Here is a 23,612-nt window from a genome sequence, read left to right as displayed (position 1 = left end):
TGCATACATATTTATTTATACCCTGAACAGAGTGCATTGAGTTTGCCCCGAGGAAATCGTTGGACACGCTATAAAAATATATTCATATTTATATAAATATTTATATGTATAAATGATCAGCGCGACGAGCAGAGTCAATTTAGCCATGTCCGTGTGTCTGCCTAAACATACAATAACTAGTCCACTAGTTTTAGAGGTATCTATGTGAAATTTCCCACATACTCGTATTTACTTCTCTTCAGGGAGCACTTATTAATTGGCAACGCCTATATGGAACTCCTATAGCATATATGTATGTACCTACAAAGCTGTCATATAAACTGGTCGATTAAAACCAAGTTCTTATATGGAAAACTTTTTTTTTCGGCAAGATATTTTCACTAAATTTGGTATAGATCATTTTCCAAGGTAACGCTAATATCCTCGAACAAACTGGTCAAATTGGCACACTATAGCATAGAGCTGCCATACAAAATGACCGATCAAAATCGCTATAAATTCCGTTCCCGCGACAGTCGGGTCTATGTAACCGGAACCCGGATTTTTATCCGGCCAAGGACTCTCAGAACAAATCTTTTGCATACCTTTTAAGCAAACAAGAAATGCACCTGTGAAGGGTATTATTGCTGCAAGGTAGCCGCACTTGATGTTTCTTTGTTATCATGCAGTTCCCTATAAGTCTGCTTAGATAATCCACTTGTTTGCAAATTTCAAACGTCAGCTGAGTTGACGCTCTTCCTGTTGTCAGCGCAAATATGTTTCATATCGTTCGCCAGTTTCACACAAAGCACTAAAGTGTCGTGGACATACTAATGTAAAGGGGTTTCCAATAAGGGCGCTACTGAAAGTACATTTGATGCCATTATGTATGGAGCTCGATTTCTTTTGCATCACGTTTGCAGAATGCAATTTCACGTTCGATATTCATAGACTTGACGTAGACACGTCCGAGGCGGTCAATTAACTGGGCCATTTCGTGAGATATTACGTTCATCAAACTTGGTTTTTAAAAAATCAATTGTGACATTCTTTGAGTGGCTTCTGTGGGAAACACATATTGTTCAAGTCCATATCATCCAATTCCGGACAAAAATACTGGGTTATCATTGAGCCCATCCCATTCACAGTAACGTGCCCGTCTTGATCATCACGGAAGAAAAAGGGCCCAATGATACCGCCGCACCAACCAGCAATTTTTTCGGGATGCAATGATTACTCGTGAGTACGTGTGGATTGCTGCCTGACCAATAAAGCATATTTTGCTTACTGAAGAAGCCATTCAGCCTCATCGCTAAAGATGATTTTTCGATGAAAATCCGGATTATTTTTAAGCTGTTGGTTAACCCAATTCAAGAAATCCATCTTTACGCGAAATTCGCCACAACGATGTCACAGAGATGATCAACGCTTGAGAACGACATGTGAGAGTTTGATTTGGGTCTTCCTCAATTGATGCGTTAGCGGCAGCAGTATTCTCGAGGCTACGTACACTTTTTTGTCTCACTGGCGCGGAAAAATAAATTGGACGTAGCGCTCTTAAAATTAAGGCCACTGACTCCGAATTTCGGTACTAAATTTTAATAATTTTTACTAGTTGTTGGGCTGTATATCTTTCCACTATGAATTGGCAAACCTTACTGTAGAGAAGTGACAAAAGAGCGGGAAAAAATAAAGCGTCGTTTGCTGTGCCTATCGGTCTACTTTTGTTGCGTCCTTTTGAAAAAAAAAACCGCGGTGTGAAATAGTGAAACCTGCATCTATAGGTCGCTACTCCTTACTTAGTTAATCATTATTATCTCTCCTTTCTCGCGGAGAAAGTTCCTAAGGTTTGTTGTTCACGGGACGACATTGTCAGGGCGATGAGAACTTAGTGCAACTGATGTTGATTACTAGTGTAGGAATTTTAGTATTTAGCTCTTAACATGTCTTTGCGAGTGCTTCAGTAGTTGTTTTAGTGGATAATATTATACTTACTGACATACTGATAAACTTTAAAAACTATCCTTCAACAAATTAAATTAAAACCCAAGGTAGAAAAATTTTTTTATATGTATTCAAGGATGAAATTTGCATAGTGCATTTTTCTAATTAAAAATAGATCTATAATTTATTTATAAACTGTTTTAAATATTCTTGCAATTCAATTTGACTTTAACACTTTGCCCCAACTTTAATCGCACGACAAACGCTTTGATTGCAGCAATATTGTTTTTGTATCATAAAGATACAAACTTGCGCACTGCAAATGTTAAAGTTCAAATCCATTTCCTAGCTGAACAAAGTTCGCATGCACTTTATATCCATTGAATAGAACTGTAAAATGATTGTCTCTGCCAGCTAAGCTCTTTTGTTTCTGCGCTTTTTCCGTTGGATTTTCCCATTGGCGCCTTTCATACTGGCACGGAAAATGAAAATGACTTTTTTTGTTTGTCTTTATGTTTGTATGTGTGCACATTTCCTGTTGCATTAAATCGATTGCGATTGACCAAGGCCTCAGCTTAGTTCAGTATTAAATGTTTTGTTTTTGCTTGCAGATAATATGTACAATACGAAGAAAAAACAAAAACAAAAACTAAAACTACAACAAATAAAATAATAATAATAAAGTGGAGTGTTCGCTTTGCGATCAAAATTTGTGATAGTGAGTACAAAATACTACCTATGGCAAGAGCGTATATGAGAGCGAGTCACTAAACGTTATTTACAGTTCGAACGGTAGCCAACAATTTGAAATTATTTACCGATAAATAATGATTACTGTTTAATTGCTCGTTCATTCAATGGTATTGAATGGACTTCGTTCATTGTTTTACAACCATAATAAATCAGAAGCTCTTTCTTTAGTCACTGGGCAGTAAATTACATTGGAATTTCTTGTGACATTTATATTAGAATTGTGCTGGGTCAAGACTTCGTTTTGTAACGAAAACAAAAGTTAACTGATTTTAGTTTAAGCCAATATGTTCTACCAATCTAAAAAATCTTAAAAAATATTTCATTCTGTCTTTAAAGGCGTAGATAAAGTAAGGGATTTCTAACGACTTGATGAATGTAATTGCATATTTTGAACGAACTGTTCATAAATTCATAAATTAGAAAAGCACCCGGAAATTGTAAATAAATTCACACGGTTTGAGATATTTAAAAAAATGCTAAGTTTTTTCGTTAAGTTGGTAGAATTGTTCTTACTTGCTATACCAAATATGAGCGCGATCTGTCAACCAGTTGGTCAACCAGTAGCTGCTGAAGTGGGTAAACTTTAGTTGTGCGTTTCGATTTTTATAATGAGTAAAATGATCGAATTAAGAATTTCTCTCAAATTGTGTACTTCTAACCAAATTTCGTGTACGGAATAGTTGTGAATGTTGGAAAATGCTTACGGTGATTTAATTTTATCAAAAACACAAGTCTCCGACTCGAGACGGTCGAGAGATCGTTAAAAACATGCCCCATTCTGGACGATCTTCGACATCTTCAACTGAAAATATTAAATAAGTTAAGGATATGGTGCTTAAAAATTGTCAGGAAAGTGTTAGAGAGATGGCAAAAGAGCTCGACTTCTCTCGCCAGTCCGTTGGAATAATTTTCGTGGATATTTTGGGTATGAAAGGTGTTCTTGCGCGACTCGTCTCGACAAAACTGATTTTTTTTTCAAAAAGAGTACCATAAACAGAATTCTTTGGACATACTTGATCGTGCCGTTCAGCCGTTCAAAAATCAAGGTGATGCTCATTGTTTTTTCAATACTCGTAGTTTGGTGCATTATGAATTTATTCCCGAGGGAGACCATCACATCGGACCACTATTGTGTCTGAGTTTAATCACCCATAGATTAACCATCGTATTGACCAGATTTGGCTCCATGTGACTTTTTCTTACATATTCCCAAACTGAAATTGACGTTCCGTGAAAACCCGTTTTCAGTCAATCGAAGAGATCAGCCAAATTCGCTGAAGGTAGTGGAGGTCATCCCAAAAAGTGCTTACGAGAGTTATTTCGAGGATTGGAAAAATCGTTGGCCTAAGCGTATTACATCTCGTAGGGATTATTTTGAAGGCGACAACATGAAGTTTGAGGAATAACTAATTATTTTGCTTTTTTTATACTTGTAATTTCGGGAACACAATGTACATACATATCTCAAATGTTTAGCTTTAAGGCCTTTTATATAAAGTTCGTAAAGCTGATGTTTGCCGCGAAGTTTGCGCCATCCAGAAGGAAACTTCGAAGACCGTCAATTGAAAAATCACCGTTAATGAATTTCCCGCTTTGATAAAATATTGATTTTTGAAGGAAAAAATACAGTTAGAGCATAAATTTTGTTTGATGACGGGTTTCCGGACACTATTCCAAGAAAATCAAACATTAAGGATTGTTATGTTAATTTTAGACGTGGTGAAATGAGCACCGAAGACGGAAAAATAATTTTTAATTAAAGTTGCTCGAGATAGTAAGCACTCTAGAGATATAAACTCAACGTGTACATGATATCATTCACAAATAATTGGGTGTGAGAAAGCTCTGTGCACAGTGGCTGCCGCGCGAGCTCACTTTTGACCAAAAACAATGAGCAGCGTTTGAAGATGCTCACACGTAATAAACCCGAGTTTTGGTGACGATATGTGACATTGGATGAAACATGGCTTCACCAATTCACTCCGAAGCCCAATCGACAGACATTCGAGTGGACTATTCACGATGAACCGCACCAAAGCATGAAAAAACGCAAGAGCCAGCTGGCTAGGTAATGGCGTCTGTATATTGGGATGCGTATGGAATATTTTATATTGGCTACCTTGAAAAGGGAAAAATCATCAAATGCAACTAGTATTAAATAGCCTTATTAAACCGCTTGAAAAACGAATTCGCCGAAAAACCGTCGCATTTGAAGAAAAAGAATGTGCCGTTTTACCAAGACAATGCAGCATGTCACAAGTTAGTGAAAACGATGAAAAAAATCCATGAAATGTGCTTCGAACTGCTACTGCATCCACCGTATTCTCCAGATCTGGGCTTCAGCGACTATTTTTCAGATCTCAAAGGAATGCTTGCTGGAAAGAAATTTTCATCGAATAAAGAGGTGATCTCCGAAATTGAGGCCTATTTTGAAGCAAAAGACAAATCTTACTACAAAATGGTATTGAAAAGTTAGAGGGTCGCTATATTCACTCTCGAAGGGAACTATGTTGAATAATAAAAAACGAATTTTCCCAATAAAATGTGTTTCGCTATGGTTTCAATTGACCTAGTGAACTAGTGCCTCTATTTTTCAGATATCGAACAGAAATTTTGCACACACTTTTTTCTTCCTCAGAAGGTTATTATTTATCGGAAGGACCCATATTGATCCACTATAGCTATATACTAAGCTGCTATATAAACTGATCAAAATCATGTCCTTTTAAGGAAACTTTTTTAGTGAAGGAGAAATCTTCACGCACTTGACATAGTTTATCATCCAAACATTTTGGAAGAAATAATTTTATATCGGACCACAATGGCTACATATATGATAGCATACAAATTGTCCGATCAAAAATAAGTTCTTGTAAGGAATCTTTGTACACGTATACATATGTAAAGGGCAACAATGATAATATTTTTTCATTCTTTTTAATGAACTTTCTATACAGAGCTATGTTATTTCATCTCAAATTTCACAACTGAAATGAAATTCATTTCACCATTTCAGTTTTTGTAATTAAACGCAAATATCTTTCTCCCTTACTCACTTTCTCCCAAGCTGCAATGCAATTAGCGGAATTACAATTTCGAAATTACTTTTCTACATACTGCCGAGGGGCTTAAAATTGAATAAAAATTTAAAAATACGTATGTATATTTATCACGTAGGTTGTCCACACATTTGGTTCACTGTTGACGTTTCCGTGCTGCCTGTCATCATTTTCTGCTGACTTTTTCTTTCAACACTTGCTTGCGATTCTTGAAAGCGCAAATTGGCGCACATTTTGTTGACTTTTTCATTTCACGGCCAAACGAGTGCAAACGGCTGAAGTGCTCCACAGCTTCTCCTCCTCCTACCATATTCATACATATATATGTATATACTAAATATACTAAAATTGTTAAACAGCATCATCTGCAACAAAAAACAGCAGCTAACACAATTACAGCAAGAGCGCACGTAGGTACTCGAATGCCGTGACGTCATTGATTAAGTCTAAGGACGTTCGTTAGTTCATTCGTGTTCGTGACGTCATAGCTGTGCTCAATTCTCGCCTTTGTTATTTAGTAAACGAGTGCAAGCAGTGGAAACGACAATCAGTGACGTAGCCGCCAATTATGTTTACTATCAGTGAAACAGAAAGCGTGGAAACTACAAAGAACGCCAACAATGAGAGTGGAAATGAGAAAAAACGTAAAGTTTTGTAGAGGAGGTGTGAGAGAACTGACACAGCTGTGACTGAAAAAATATGAAAAGCTTTCCTGAATACGCGTATATGCATGAGTTATGGACTCTCTCGGCTAATTGTTTGCTCCTGCGCAGTTGACGTGGTTGTGGATAGAGTTGCCATTTTACGGTACGGTTTTACTTGTAAGAGTTTCCGTGCCTATGTCGCCTTAATAAAACAATATTCACCATTTTTTAAGGTTCGTACTTTTACTTAAATTAGTTTTGTGTATTTTCCAGCGGAAAATTTCCTCAAAGGCTTTCGAATTATTAGATTTTCGTTTAATTGTTCAGCATACTATATATATTTTAAGATTGCCAGATGGAGACATAATAATATATTTTTTCGTTAGACGTAAAACTCTTCAGTTTTTGAATTGCAATCAATTTTATCTCTTATGTCTCGTTGCGTCGATTTAGTCAGGATTAGTCTGTTTGTATATGCGCGAACTATACCCCTAGTTTTTGGGTTATCAATCTGAAATTTTGCACACATACTATTTATCGCAAAAGGTTATTTATTTGTTGGAACTGCCACTATAGGACCAGTATATCTTATATCTACCGTACAAACTGTCCGATCAAACTCAAGTTCCTGTACGGAAAATTTTTTTATTTTACAAGATATCTTCACGAAATTTGGCATGGACATCTAATACAAAGCAACACTATCATTTTCGAACAAAATATTCGAATCTGATCACAATTGCACATAGCTGCCATACAAACTGACTAATCAAACTCAAGTCCTTGTAAGGAAAACTTTTTTATTTGGCCAGATATCTTAACAAAATTTGGCATGGACTAGTATACAAAGTAACACTATAATTTGCGAAGAAACTTTTCAAATCGGACCATTATAGCATATAGCTGCCACACAAACTGACTGTTCAGACTTAAGTCCTTTTATGGAAAACTTTTTTATTTGAAAAGATATCTCTACGAAATTGGGCATGAATTATAATTCAAGAGAACGGTAAAATCGCCGAAGAAATTATTCACATCGGAACATTATAGCATATAGCTGCCTTACAAGCTGACTGATCAAACGCAAGTCCTTGCTGAGAAAACTTTTTTATTGGACAAGTTACCTTCTAAAAAATTTTGTATGGATTATTATTCAAGGCAATGCCAATCTTCGAAAAATTTGTTTAAATCGTACCACTATAGCATATAGCTGTCATACAAAATATTTTATAAGTTGTATTATAGCTTCTATGCATCTAAAGTTAGCATTTATTTTATTAGAGATCTTTAGAAATACCCGCAATAAATATCGTAAATACAAATATCCTTCGCCCACAACACTACGCTGCAAACGCTTGGCAACCCATGCCACATTGCCTGCGAAAAGCTTTTACCGCCAATGTCGTGAAGATTAAAAGCAAACAACACTCGGCCAAAAGCAAGCAGTCGCCAGCAGAAACGGTCCGTGTCCAGTCGTTGAAACCAACAGTAACAGGCAAAGCAACAGCAGCAGCCATAGAAGTCAGTTATTGTGGCTAATAGAACGGTTGCTGCCGAGGCGCGTTTGCAAAGTACGCACACGCATACAAACAAATGTTGCGTACGTGCGTTTGAAGGAGTGTGTGTGTGTTTGTGACTTACACTGTGTGTGTAGGTGTGCGTGCGCGCTGCATATATGAATCCACTCAAATGCCAAGCTGTTAGACAACGCTTTGGGTCATTTGTGTCACTTTTGTGAAACGGAATAGAGACGAAAATTGCAGTAGAAGTGGCAGTGAAATATGAAAAAATAGCAAATTATATTAAAAAGTAAAAACAAATAAGGAGAAATAATATTTGGTGAAGAAAAGCGGAAAAATTGACGCCAGTGGTTACAAAGAGTTTATATAGTATATGAAAAGTTAGAGATATTAAAATTATACACACTTCTAAGCGCACGCAAAAGTTAGTGGTGTAATAAAGTATGTGTTTTCATAAAAAGTGGAAATGAAAAATATTTGAAAAAATAAATACAATAAAGAATATATATTAAATGTAATAAAAGTGTATGAAATAGATAAAAATATAAAGTGAGTGCTGCCACATTATTCAAGTACAAATTGTCAATAAACAAACTGAAAGTGTATACGCAAAATGTCCTTCAGATTTCTGCAGCCAAAGCGGAGCTGAAGAAAGGTGCCTGCGCCCACGCACAACAGCAAAAAGGCAGCAGCAACAGCAACAGCAGCAGTGGCTGTCGAGAAAGTCAAGGAATTCAAAGACGTAATTCGAGAGCAATTTTACTGTTAAGAATGTTTGCGGGTTGGAATTTGAGCAATTTGTGTTTTTTTATTGTAAATTGCAGTCATTATTTTGCTAGCAATATTATGTGAAATGAGTGCTGATGATCAAAAATAATTTTTTCTTATTTAAATATTTTAAAATTTCGTCAAAAATTATTTTTTTCCTTTTAAATATTGTCAAATTATTCCCAAGCGAAAAAAAAATCGAGACAAAATATATCCAGTAAATTTCATTTTCATTGAAAACACAAAAAGCAGCAACAAAGCTGAGTGTTGACATATGTTTGCAAAAATGAGAATGAGCAAAAGCACTGGTGCATATGTACCTACATACACAAATACACACGCGTACACGCTCATAACAGCCGAAAATTTCTGATTTACTACGCGCCTATCGGGAATACCGATACAAAATTATGTTGAGCAGCAATTCATACCTGTCACACACACACACAGCCATACACAAATACAGCAATAGAGACGTGTATTCCCTTAAGTCCCGTTAGCGTTTGTGTTGTGACAATTTTATTTTTAGTTGTTGCGTGTGTAGAAATATCCTGCAGCGCAGCAAAATATGAAAATAAATTTATTAAACAAACAAAAACACAAACAAGTACAACAACAATAAAAACGAGGCAAATATTTGCGGTGGCATTGCCATGGCGAGTTAGAGAGGGCGCCTTTGTAGGCGTAGATCCTGCAAATAACGGAGGTGTATTCATAAGTCCACACAATGTGCTTACACACTTAGATACTGTTACAGTTATTTTAGTTGCGTGTGCTGCCATAAATGCGCGTGTGTGTGTAGGCATTTAATTTACTAGTCGGAATTTTGGCAAGCCAACTTTGCTGAATGAATTTAATTTTAATTTTTTGCTATTAGCAAAAACCTGCCGACGTTTAAATAATAAAAACGAAATTTACAATTTATGCTAATAATATTCAAACGAGAACTACTTGAATGTAAAAGTAGAACAAAATGCACATAAAGTACAATTTCTGTCGTAAAAAATATAAATGAAGGAGCGTATAAGCGACTATTAACGCAAGAGCCAACAAATTGTGCCGTTGCATTAGGGTTGTTTGAAAATATGCGAACATTTTGATCCAAGGGTAAATCACTTCAAATTACTCTACGCTTTACGATACAGTTAAATTTTCAGTAGTTGGTGGTCTACAATTGGTATACCAGTCTTCTCTTCGAATTCTTGAAAATCATTGAACCCAACTAGGGGATCCCATATGTGCGTTAGAACCCGTATTGGTGCTCACAAACGTAATATGTAAGGCCAGTTATACTAAGGATTCTCACTGGAAATTGTCCGCTGAACACCTTAAGTGGTTTCATCTATTGCAAATGATGGAATGTTGTTTAGTGGAGGGCGAGGTGAGACCACCTCATTACTTCCGTTTTAAATGGCAGTTTTATTCGAGATTGTGGTTAAAATATCTTGACTCTAGGGAAAATATCTGGTATCGAAAATAGTCGCTTTCAAAGAAAACGTCATTAGATCTTTCCTCACCGTATGACGATTCACTTCGTTTGTTTGATTGTAATAATATCAAAAAGAACATCACTATAATTGTCGAAGTGCGATATTTTGATTGCCACATATAAACCATAAAAGTTAATGTAAAATTTTCAGCATTCAATTTTATGTTTAATATATTTTTCATTTCCACTTTTTTTAAGAAAAACACAGAAACTTCAAATTTAATGGAAAATGTTTATTAACATTCGAAAGAACATTCTTTAGGATTTATTAATTGAAGATTGTTTCTTTTAAATGCGACCGCGGCTAAGTCTACAAACCCCATCAAACAGTGTATTTTTTGTAAGGGGGCCCTGCTGTAGAGGCTTCAGAAGATCGATTTTTTGAGGATTTAGCAATTGGTTAGAGATAAATTTTGGGGTTTTTAGTTATACATAAGTATATTTAAATATCATCAAAAAATTTTTTGTTTACGAAATGTTTTTTTATTCTGCCTTTGGGAAGCAACTGCGCTATACATGTGCATTTGCCTTACGTCGGGCAGGATGCAGGTCGCAATTTCTATCGGAAACAAAACAATTCAAAATTATTCATATTTTATCTTCTAGTTAAGCTAAGAAAATTTCAAAAATAGCGTAAAATTCTAAAAATTTTTTTTTTTAATTTAAAAAAGGGGTTCTTGAACAAAAAATTTTTACTTTATGTTGTTTAAAAACATGTTCAAACTTGACTTTTCTTATTTTTGTTTTAGTTTAAATAGAAGATAATGTAATGCCAAAGATCATAAACTTTTTCCTAATTCCATACGACGTTTAGTTTTTGTTCTATCCTGCCCGCCAATTAAGAAAAATCGTCAAAATGAAAAACCAAACCGCGATACAAAGTTTTCGCTCTCTTCCCAAGCGCTCGTAGACGATCGGCCACTGCTTCCCATCTAGCTTCTAGAGTTTTCAGGACTTATTCTCATATAATTTTTAAAAAGATTTAAGCAAAAAAAATCGATTTTTTGAAGTTTCTAAAGCAGCCTCCCCTATTAATGAAATGGTTGCTCTTGAATCTCTTCATGTTGCTCTTCATCCCAAATGCGGTAACTTTGCTTTTTCACATACCCATTGACCCAGAAATGGGCCTCATCGCCGAATAAAATTTGGTTCGAAAACATCGGACCTTCTTGGAATTTTTCAAAAGCCCATAGAGCGAAGCGATGTAGCTTAGGAAGGTCGAGCGGATTCAGTTCTTGCACAAGCTGTATTTTGTATGCTTTTAATTTAAGATCTCAACGTAAAATGCGTCAAGTTGTTCCATACTTCAATCTGAGTTGCTGCAAACAGCGCCGATTCGACTCACCACTCTCAGATCCTACTACTATATTTTCTTCACTGCGTGCTGAAAGTGGTCTATTCGGTCAAATTTATCCAATAATGAATGCGGGATCTCAAGATGGTGTTGCGAATAGTACTCTCAGTATGCCGAGTATGATGATCATAAGTTGAGCGAATCGCCTGAAACGCATTCTTTACGAAAGTGAATTTTCGTAATAAAGATTAACGATTTGTAAACGTTGTTCAGGTGTCTATGATGAGAGATTTTAAAGCAGTTTGACAGGCATTGTAAAAAGGAAAATACTCTATTCTTTCGAAGGCAATCCTTAACTTTTAAGCACCGAAATGTAGGGTACAATAATAGCACTTCCTTGCATATTGCTTAACAGTACGCCGAAATGTAGGCAAAATTTTTTGATTTCTTTAAAATTAATATGTGTTTAGCTCTACTGAAATTATTTGAAACTGAATAAATACATGCATTTAAATTATCAACGAGACGACCTGAGTTGATTTAGCCATGTCCGTTTGTCTATATAGTATAGTATACGCGAAATAGTGTTGAGTTATTGATTTGAAATTGTGCACACGTCCTTTTCTTCCAAAGGAGCTGCTTATTTGTGCCGTCATCGATATCGGACCACTTCAGAATTTAGCTCTCATACTAACTGATGGATCAAAAACAATTTATTGTAAATACAACCTTTTTATTATGCAAGATATTTTCATGGAGACACTAGGCAGAAAAACTGTTTATCATAAAATTAATATCCATTTAATAAAAACAGTATTTGTTACATATACTATTTATGTTTTAATACTCTTGTTATACATTTAACATGTCCAAAACAATTTCTCTAAAAAATTGCTCATAACTTTCTGTCATTAAACTGTGAGAAGGAGAGTACCACCCTAATGCACTTACATTTCATAACAATACTCATTAAGTTTTACGTTCACACATACTTATAAACAAAAAAACCATAGAATACGACAAGTTGGTGGCAGCAGGTGGCAGCCACATTGTTATAGTTCTTGCTGACGAGTGCGCTTAGATGTACATGAACTCAAAAGTTACATACGCGCATACATACATATGTATGTACAAGCATACGAACATAGATAATGTGCACTTGTGAATGAGTATTAATGAAGGGATGTTACTAAATATGAAACAATGCGCCACCGTCTCACGTCCACGCCTACTTGCGCTTATTGTTCTAAGACAAAAGGCAGTAGAGCAGAGCAACGACAGCACCGCAATACACCGCGCCGCTGCCCGGAAAGTTCATGCTGCAAAAGTGAGCAATTGTCTGCAGGCGTTCATTTAATGCTGAGCATTGTGTGTGTTGGCGCCTCACTAGCGCACAGGAAAATAAACACTGAGGGCACACTAGTACACTGCCACACACACACACACACATGCGCAGTGGCAGTGAAGCAAGCAGCAGCTCACACCTTTTCTGTCAGTCAGGCAACAGCCTGTTAAGCACTTATTGCATTTAATTTGTTTATGGTCTTGCGACCTCATTAAATATTGATTTCCCCCACAAGAGCCACACACACATACATACATATATATTTATATATATGAATGTGTATATATAGAGTAATGCATGCAGTGGCTGACACACAATGTGCATGGCAGAAATGCACGAACTTCCGAAAAAACGGCATAAACCTGCAACACAGCCCTTAGTGGCACTCACCTCTTTCGCTCTAAATGGAAAACAAAGCAACAACAATAAGAAAGTGATACGTGCGGTTTTTGTGGTTGACATTTTGTAGCATATTTGACACACTTGTGCATTATAACTAACAACAGCAACGACAACTTGTCACATAAGCTCACGCCACTAACTATCTACTTGCCACTGCCACATATATTCGTATATGTATTTCTTGCGGAACTTATGTAATTGTGCACTCGCATGTCGGCCAAAATGGATAGTGCCATGAAAGTAAGACAAACATACATACATATAAAAATATATATACATATGCACACACATGCGTATCTAAGCGCACACACGTAGATTATACAGTGAGTGCCGTTATAAGTGGATTAAAACAATGCCTCAAAAGTTGTGGCATATTCTTAGTCAATAGCAGGGTACATGCCAATTTGCTTATTTGAAAATTTACGCATACATACATTCCAACGCATGTATGTGTTTGTAAACGCGTATGTCAACAAGCACACTAGCTATCTTGCTGATCCTGCGATGAGTGACTAATATCTGCAGGCGCACTCAAGCTTTCACATACACAATAATCCATAAATTATATATTATATGTACTATACGTATGTAAATAGGCTTAGCCTTCTCCTGCTACATGTATGTTAGCTAAATCTCATGTAAATTTTTGGCGCAGCATTCAGAATTTAGCTCTTATTTTTATGCCAACTTTTTATTCATTTATTTTATATAGTCTAGCTGAGAGGAATTTAATAAAATAGTTAGAATCTCTGTGATTATTGGACATATGTATGTACAAAAGTACTTTACTTATCAAAGAAAAATATTAAACTATTTATAACTTTGACTTTAAAGGAGGGAGTGGTATATTGATTGAATTAATGAAACAAAGAAGAGCCAAGCGTATACGTCCTCTTCATAAAATTACTTGTGCTAACCTCATGCCATAGTCCAATAAATGAAAAAATGGACTAAAATTGCTTTTAAGAAACTGCTGTGCGGTTTTTGCTTTGTGTGCTGGATTGAAATCTTTCTGAAAAATTCAATGATCATATGGAAGAAAAATTTTTTTTTTACTGTTTTATAATATCTTCTTATGTAAATATCTTACTGGTACACTTTTGATCCAGTTTTAATCCCTTTTTCATAGGAGTGAAGAGGAGTAACGTCTTTACGTGAGGTTTACCATCAAACTATTAAAGCGACTGGATAGTGACCCCATTGAGCACGTTAAGCGAAACTAAAGAAGTTGATTGCATCTGTTGAGTCTAATTTGCTTCAAGCTCGTTGTTAGATGATGGCCAATATCTTCATTCCCTCTAGCATAATTTTCTGGTTGCTTAGAAGATTTCTGCGAATGCGTTCGCGAACAGCTTTTAGGACTGAAACTGCTCGAACCACACGAGAACGACCACTTCTCTTTCTGTCACCAACTGTTGACATTTGGGAAAAAGATGAAGCTAACACATCTCACTTGAGCTTTTTTACACTAATGAAAACCAGTAATCGCGATTCGATATCTTTAGGTTCCCTTTCTATTGTTAATAAGTGAAAGAGAATACTGGAATGATCATAATATGTGGGAAGACACTGCATACAAATAGAATAAACAAGAATACAAATGGGCTAAGCTCGGGTGAAACCAAACATTTTATATTCTTACAACTTGCAAGAATCAGAGTCAGAGAAGTTGAAAACCATCAACCAAAGGATTGGAACCCAGCAATTCTCTCCCTAGGTTTAAATTAAAAATAAACAGCTTCTTTATGTACATTGGATAATTTGTTTTGAGCAATAACTCAAACAAAAATCAATAAAGTAGCTTGGGAAATAAAGAACACCAAAATTTATATAAATGTATCCAATTCCGTTTTTCAGAGTCAGTAGTATAGTTTCATTAGACGACTACATGTTGTAGCCTCAGAAGAGCTTATATATTACTAATAATTTGATAAATCCTGCGTACTAATTAATTCCAGTAATGTGACTATGAGAAGTCATGACCGAATTTCAAGGTTTGTAACATAAGAAGTACCTCGTGGTGGTTATTCGGTGATTTCGCTATGATTTCAATGGTTTGCAGTGGAGAAGACACTTATTCATTATATTGTGCAAATTGTAGTTTCAAATTATGAATGTATTTGGGTGGAATGTGAGTAGTTTGGTTCATATATTAATGCATAGAAAATGTACTCATTTTGACTTACAATTCCGTGACAGTTTGTATATAAAATTTTGCAAACACCTTTTCAAATTCGGACAAGAGATATTGAGATATAAAATTTTAATTTTTTTCGAAATCCGATTTTGAGCTCTTAGAGCATCTGACCAATGAACTTAGTAATATATTTTTTAACAATGATATTAATAGGCTCAATTTCGAAATTCGAAGTAAAATATTTCGACTTTCGAAGTTAACTTCGAAAAATTTAGAGATTACGTTTTTCCTAAAAGCTCAGTCTCGCTTTTGGAAAAATGGTTTGGTCTAATATCGAACAACTGAAAGATTACTTTTTCCTTATGAATCAATCTTCCTTTTTATTTTTTTTTTCGAAGATCCGATTTTGAGCTTTTAGAGCATCTGACCAATAAATTAAGTAATAAATTGTTTAACGATTTACTTATATGCTCAATTTCGAAATTCCAAGAAAAATATTTTGAAGTTAACTTCGAAAAACTGAAAGATTACTTTTTACTTATGACTCAATCCCGCTTTTGGAAAAATGCTTTAGTCTAATATCCAGAAAAAATTGACTTTACCCCAGTGTAATATTATTAAGTGCTTTTAAAGTGATCTATGGACATTAGAAGAGAATTTGTACTACTTATTTGCTATTCGATTAATGTTCGTATTTACCCTCTCAATTTTAATTTCTAAAACAATATTTAAAACAAATATTATTCGTTTTAATGACATATGTATGTACATACATACAAAGGTGTGTGGACGTTTTACAGCTATTAGCAAACGCAAATGAATTGTGAATATTACTCATACGCCGCGTGGCACACTGACGAAGTTACAATGAGGTAACTTTTACGCAAAGTACTATTTTCATTTTATTAGAGGAAAAGTTAAGTTCCTGTAAACTCAATTAAGATCTAAGTGATGTTAAAGTAAATATTTTAATAATATTTAATATTTAATAGCAAAGTGGGATGAAGGACTGATTGTTATACATAAAAATTTCTACTAAAAAAAAACATTTTTTCACTGATTTTCTGAAGTACTATAAGTGATAAAATGTGAAAACCTATAGATAATAAAACCAACTTAAATCTCATTCGCATGACGTAAAATATCCATAAAATGGTCTCTAAAAAATTACTTCTTACTAATCCTGCACAGAGTGCAGCAGCGCTCAGTTACCTAAATAACACGATTATTTCGAACTTAAGTCGCTTATTATCTGCGATTAACAGCGGCATTTTTCTTATATTATATAACGTTCAGATTTGCGATGACGCAAAAATAAATATTTGTACTCACAATGCATTAAAATTAAATGGACTTTATCCCTGCAGTATTACCTTAACCAAGTGTGGCATAATATGCCTAATACATACATACATTAATACAACAACTAGGCTGAGCAATTATCTCATAAAGCGCTTGATGGTCAAAGCGAGTGCTAAAGTGGATAAGCTCATTGCCGAGTGGGCTCCCCACTGAAATGTGATATTGAGTTTAAAACAAAGTACACAAGATTACCTACATGCACGTGTGTAATTCGGTCTATGTAAATATGCTGGTACATAAATATTAAATGGGGCGACATGTGTAGGAAGACATTCCAAGTGGCAATGTCTTAATACATAGGCAATAGTCAATAGCGGTAGCTTGGAATCGAGGTATATTTATATGGGCGGTGGGCAAATATATGTATGTACAGTTATGTATTTAAAACATATGTGTGTGGATTATATACAAATTCTTGTGTGTAAATAAATGTCGTATCATGTCAACACCCACTTATTTGCTTCCGTCTTTGCTGATTTTCCACTTTCTTGCTGCTTTGCTGTAGCACACATTGTAAAAAATGTAATTGTTGTGTAACTAGTGGTGAACTAGTTCAGTTAGGGACAGTACTAGTTAGCTTGAGTGCAAAATATGAAAATATATAATAATTTGATATTTTTTGATATACGAAAAGTTAAATGAAATCAATATTTTCGCGAAACTAGTGTATAACTAGTTCACTTTGGTACAGTACTAGTTAGCGTGAGTGCAAAATATGAAAATATACAATAAATTCACATTTTTCGATATTCGAAAAGTTAAATGAAATCTATATTTTCGCGAAACTAGTGAAGAACCAGTTCAGTTAGGGACAGTACTAGTTAGCGTGAGTGCAAAATATGAAATTATATAAAGAATTTATATTTTTCGATATTCGAAAAGTAAGATGAAGACAATATTTTGCCGAAACTAGTGCCGAACCAGTTGAGTTAGATACAGTACCGTACAAATTGGGACAATTAGGTGAAAAAATTACCAGTCTTCTCAATGATATCGTACTTTTTAGATATGCGTACTCATAAAAAACGCTTAGATGTATGTATATATGTATATTACATCACACTTTGTCATTGTTATTACGATTTGTGGCCTCTAGCTTGTAGCGTGTGATTTTATAATATCGTAAAGGTATTCTCTTTACACACTAATCTAATTAATTAATTATTCAAATGCTAACCACAAGCGATTTCTTGTGAATTGCATGGCACTGAATTTTTATGAACGCACATATTTACCTATACGTTTGTATATTTGTAGTATGAGCAGATGCAAATGTGAAAAACATATTCCTAAAATAAAGAAATCTAAGCTTTTTTTAGTTATAAGGGTCATTTTCAAGGAAGGTAAAAACAGTTTAAATTAGCAGAAAATTTCCTACATTTAATTTTATAAACATCAGTATTTTTTTAGATTGTGAAAAATTTAATAGTATTTCTTCAATGAAAGGCAGCAGCGTTCAAACAGAACGCAATTGAAGCAATTAAAATGTAGAAAAAAGAAATATCTGCACATAAGATATTTTAATGGATATTGTTGCTGCTTTTGTTATTTTTCCGATTTTTTTTCAATTTATGAGATGTGCTCTACAGTTTTTTATTGATTAGAATTGCTTATATATACAAATACTCATAAATGTATTTTCTTACATATGTATATGTATGTATACATATCGTTACTAAAAATGCAAAATAACGTAACTTCACTTTTAATAAGTTTACATGCAAAGGAAAAATAAAATAAAACCAGTCATATTGAAAGTCAATTTGGGTTTTGGTTATTAAGTGGTTATATATTGGTTATATCTGAGAACGGAAGCTTGAAATTTTCCGATATTACATATATAATATGATGTAGTGAATCGCAAGCGATAAAAACCACAATTTAAACTTTTTGGATAATACGTTGTTTTGCATTTTAGGCCTAAACTACAAACCAATGTATCAAAAAAAATTTCAAAATTGAGTGTTTTGCTTGATTACGATTCACCACTTCATATTTTATATGTAATATCGTACAATTTCAAGCTTACGTTCTCAGATATAACCAACTTATATACAAAAATCAAATTTCCTTTTTATATGTATGAGTCTTTTTTTAATATTTTTTCCACCTTTTGAAAACTTATGAAAATTGATGTTGCGTTATTTTGTACTTTAGTTGACGATATGTATGTATATGCGATTTTTCTGTGATTATTTTGAATTATTTGCTCCATTGAGTGCGAAATTATAAAAACAGTAATAATCTTTTTCGTTTTGCCGTTTTTTCTGTGTTCGTCGGTGATTAATTGACAGTTTTGCCAACAAATTTTGGCAACACAATACTGCTCTTAAGCGAGAGTAATATTTCATACAAATATCTTTTTGCTTTTTACTTGATGTGCGCTATTACTACTACTTAATTGTTTGTTTATTAATATTGTTTTGTTGTGCAAATGCTTTTAGTGTAATGTGTGTGAGGTTATAGGAATAAAATCTTAAAAAAAGCAATGAATATCAACTTATAGACAAAAAGTGAAATGTGTTCAAGCACCCGTTCAATGACTGTTTAAAACTTGCAATGTGATTTATACGTTCTCAAAAGCGTGGCATTCAACATTTATTTAAGAAAATAATATTTACTTTATTTTGAAATTACCATCGGTTCGGAAGAAATCGGTATACTGCTATGAGAAAGACTAAGACTTAGTTCATAATTTTAAATTGCTTAATTTATTCTTCACAATCTATGCCCCCTCAAACTAATTCCCCTTGGTCTTAATACACTTGTGCCAACGTGTTTTAAAATCATCGAAACAGTTTCGGAATAGCTTTCAATGCGCGTAGCGATTCACGTCTAATGGCTTCAATTTACTCAAAAAAGTTTCCCACGGAGCGATTGTTTGAGTTTGATGAATTGCCAGAAGTCACATGTAGCTAAATCAGGTAAATGCGGTGGTTGCGGCATGATATTGCTTCAAAATTTGGTGAAAAGCTTACGAAGAACCGATGCAATATTGGACGATGCATTATCATAGTGCAAAACCAAGAGTTGTCGGCCCATAATTCCGGTCTCTTTACACAAGGTCATATTACTAGGGTCATATTCCATACAAAATTTTTGAAGATATTTTGTCAGATTGAATTTCTTACAAGCAGTTGATTCTGGTAGTTCACTTTGTATGACAGCTACGATGTTGGCGGTTCCAACAGATGAGCAGATTCTAGGATTGAAAAGGTGTGTGCTAACTTTTAGATCGATAGTTGGCGTATATATAGACAGACGGACAGGCAAACCGACAGAGAGACGAACATGGCTAAGTCGATTCAGTTTGTCACGCTGATTATTTATATGTATACTGGACCCAAGGTACACATTCGGTTAATGAAGAAATTACGTTTAATTTTTTTGCTTACGATGGAGGCAAAGAGTGAGCTCTTTTAAATTAAAAAGAATTTTTTCAGAACCTTAAAAATGTTTTTAAATCACAAAATATAGACCCCACTATGCGCCAAAACTTATATGCGTCACAAATACATAGGGCGTCAACATATAATATTTATTCTTAAGCCATCAAAAAATTCTATTTTTCTGGTTTATGTGCATCCTCCAAATTGTATATATTTGCCATAAATTGCTATAAAATTTGTAGTCTGCCATAAAATAGATACATATGTACTTCCTCAAATAAAAGTGATGTGAATCCAAACAAATATTTCACTTTGAGTTACGTACATACACACACACATGCATATATATCATACTAAATACGAAATAGTCATTATTCAGAAACGTTTCTGCTTTAATTCACCCAATATTTACTTCACACCATTGCAGAAAATAATGCAAATTTATAGACAAACTGAAAATGTGCTCCTAAATGCTCGTCAAACTGATTGGTTTTGTTTTTCGCCTTGCGCTCCGAACATGTAGCGTAGACCTTCACTTTGGTCTATGATGCGTAAACGTTTTTATAATAATAAATATTGGAAAACTGCCTGACTATTTAGTAGTTAAATGGCGAGTATCTCTTGAGTCTATTGGCTTGTTGTATATACTTTGATTGGATCATCGGAGTATACTTGTTATAATCCGATACTTGCCCTTCTTCTCCACATTTCAGTCCCTTCAAAATATATAGATAACGTGTTTAAGATCTCATAGACTTTAGCTTCCATATTTCTTATAGAAAAAAATCATTACTTTAGTTTTGAAAGCAGAAGTATTAGCTATCATTACTCGAAATTTTTGTGAGCTAAATCTTTCACCCACTATTATTATTTTTTTTCTATATTTCTGGAAATAAAGGCTTCCGGTAACGACATTTGCATTGGCATCAGTACTGAATTGTATTTCATTTTGCTTTTCGGTGATTTTTCTTTGTGATTGCTTACATTAAACTTGTTTATATTTTCTATGTTAATGTGTGGCATTTGTGCAACAAACAAATTTCTTGGAAAATGGAAATTTTGACACTTACTTATGCAAATGCATTCTCGAAATTAATAGCGTTTAATTGTTTATTTAGTGTTTACTGAAACAAGTTCCATATTAGAACGACATACATACATATGTACATACATATTTATCTTTTACAAAATTTTGAGATGTTTGAAAACTTGTATTTTGAAATCGAAAAGCGAATATTAATTTACATCTATACTATAATATCTTTGAAAGGTATTTTATGAATGAAAAATATTAGCCTATGGTGAATACCTTTTGAAAACCCAAAAAATCATGGAACGATAAACCCATTGAAAATGAAATATAAAATAATGAAAATGAAGGAAAATTAATTTGAGGGCGATCTAAGGTCGGGGTATGGAAGGAGGGAAGTATGGTTGAATTTGAAGGTTAACTCGGATTAGCACGATTTCCGGCAAAGCTACGAGTCTTGCAGAAAATCATCATACGACAAAGTCGTAGATAATGAGAAAATCTAAAACTTTTATGTTCACACCTTTTTCACATGACCTCAAAATTTATGAGAAAATTTCAAATATTAAAATTTCTGTTGTATAAAAAATTTGTTTCACGAAATTTTGTGAAAATTTTCTTCTTATGTCTAAAGAAACCTTAATTTTTTATTTAAAATATGATGAAAGAAAAACTCTCACGTCAAAATATAATCATGCTTGAAATATCCACTTTCTAATCGTATAAAAACTAACGGATAATTTAAGTAGAGGTACTTTTTTCTATAGCATTTTTTTGACAGATCACGCGTGAGTTGTGTCAAGCTGTCGAGTTATTTTTGTTCAGTATTGGTTGGCATTTTGTCATGAAAACACTTACGCCCGAACAACGTTTCCAAATATTTCAACTTTATTATGATTCACATTTTGTAAAGAATGTTTTTCACGCGCTTCGCTTAACTTATGATCAATTTAATCGACCTATTCGCAACACCATCTTGAGACCCAGCATCCATTATTGAATAAGACAACTCGAGCATGCAGTGAAGAAAACATAGCAGCCGTAGCTGAGTGTACACACGAAGACCGTGGAGAGTCGATTCGATGTCACATGATTCGATGACTTGGCACATTTTTCGTCGAGATTTGAAAAGGTACATAATGAATCTTATGCAAGAACTGAATCCGACCTTTTCAAGAGCTATAGCTTCGATCTATGGGCTCTTGAAAAGTTCTAAAAAGATCCCACGTTTTCAAGCCAAATGCTCGACGTAGTCATCAAAAATTGGACTCAACGGATGGACCATCTGAGATGCAGCTGCGGCCAGCATTTGAAAGGGATAATCATCAATAAATAGATGCCAAAGAATCCCCATTGTATTTGAAGTATCGGTGATTTTTCTTAAAAAAAAACTAGGAAGTTCAAAATGGTTCAATCTTTATATACTTTACTATACTCATTTTTCACGGAAAATTCAAAAAAATCCGCAATCATAATTTACAATTTTCTAAAATAATGTCATGCTTTGATCGCAAAATTTCAACTTTTGCCTGAAAACTAAGAACTCTTTAGAAGGAAAGTTACAAAAATATAGATTTGCTATCTTTATCTTCTTAATGAAGTAAATACAGGCGAATAAAGATTAATTTGTATCCAAATCAGCCTTTTATCTATATTTCTAGCATATAAGCAAAAACCATCTATACATTTATCCACATGTCTCATTGATTTACAAGGTAATAACTAACATAACAAAATACTAATCAAAATATTTTCCATTTTTACAGAGTTATACGTCAACCCTTTGAAAAGCAACAAAAAGAAAGGGGAAAGCATGGATCTACTTTTAGGCGCAACAGCTCGCAAATAATGTGTGCAAACACACTGTATTGGCAATAAAACCCAACCAAGTCAATTAAAAGCTATATTTAGACCAACATCCAACAGGACGTCCGAAAATATTGCCTGTTATATGAGTTCACCCTTTGAGGCGCGTCGAGCCGAAGCAGCAAAGCAAAATGTTAATAAAAGAATACCGCATACCCTTGCCGTTAACGGTGGAGGAATATCGCATCGCACAGCTGTATATGATAGCGGTAAGTGAGCGAGTGGTGTGCGCGTGTTGTGCGACTTTAACGACCGCTAACAGCGGTGAAGCCAATCAAAACACTAAAACAGCGATTATAAATCATTTTATTTCATTCAATTATACATTCTGCCATGCCATATTTCTTATTGTACACTTTGCTTTGTATCGATAGAAAAAAAGTCGCGAGGAGAGTCATGGCGAGGGCAGCGGTGTTGAAATTATCATTAATGAACCCTACAAAGACGGTCCCGGCGGCAATGGACAGTATACGAAGAAAATCTATCATGTTGGCAGTCATCTACCCGGTTGGATAAAAAGTGAGTTAAATGGCAATTAAGTGAACTATTCAATTAAATGTAATGAGTGCCACCACTAATTACCCATTTACTGGGGCGCTTTTCTTATATTCATGCTGAATTATGGAACGTT

The 23,612-nt window shown here is 34.4% G+C and overlaps 1 protein-coding gene across 14 annotated transcripts in view; it reads left to right on the top strand.

The window, feature by feature from the left end:
- LOC105233607 (protein retinal degeneration B) overlaps positions 1-23,612 on the top strand; it is a 44,516-nt gene that overhangs the window by 4,227 nt on the left and 16,677 nt on the right. For 5 of the 14 annotated variants that reach the window (XM_049455489.1, XM_049455491.1, XM_049455490.1 and 2 more), the window contains exons 1-3: positions 7,803-8,641; positions 22,882-23,190; positions 23,356-23,500. In XM_049455489.1, coding sequence (XP_049311446.1) covers positions 23,113-23,190; positions 23,356-23,500 — 223 coding nt within the window. In that variant the 5' untranslated portion in view covers positions 7,803-8,641; positions 22,882-23,112. The other 9 variants (XM_049455485.1, XM_049455480.1, XM_049455478.1 and 6 more) reach the window with 4 other exon arrangements.

This window comes from Bactrocera dorsalis, chromosome 4 (assembly GCF_023373825.1).
Source record: "Bactrocera dorsalis isolate Fly_Bdor chromosome 4, ASM2337382v1, whole genome shotgun sequence".
NCBI classification, from domain to species: Eukaryota; Metazoa; Arthropoda; class Insecta; order Diptera; family Tephritidae; genus Bactrocera; species Bactrocera dorsalis.
The sequence above is the reverse complement of the archived record's forward strand: the minus strand, read 5'-3'. Positions and strand labels throughout refer to the sequence as shown.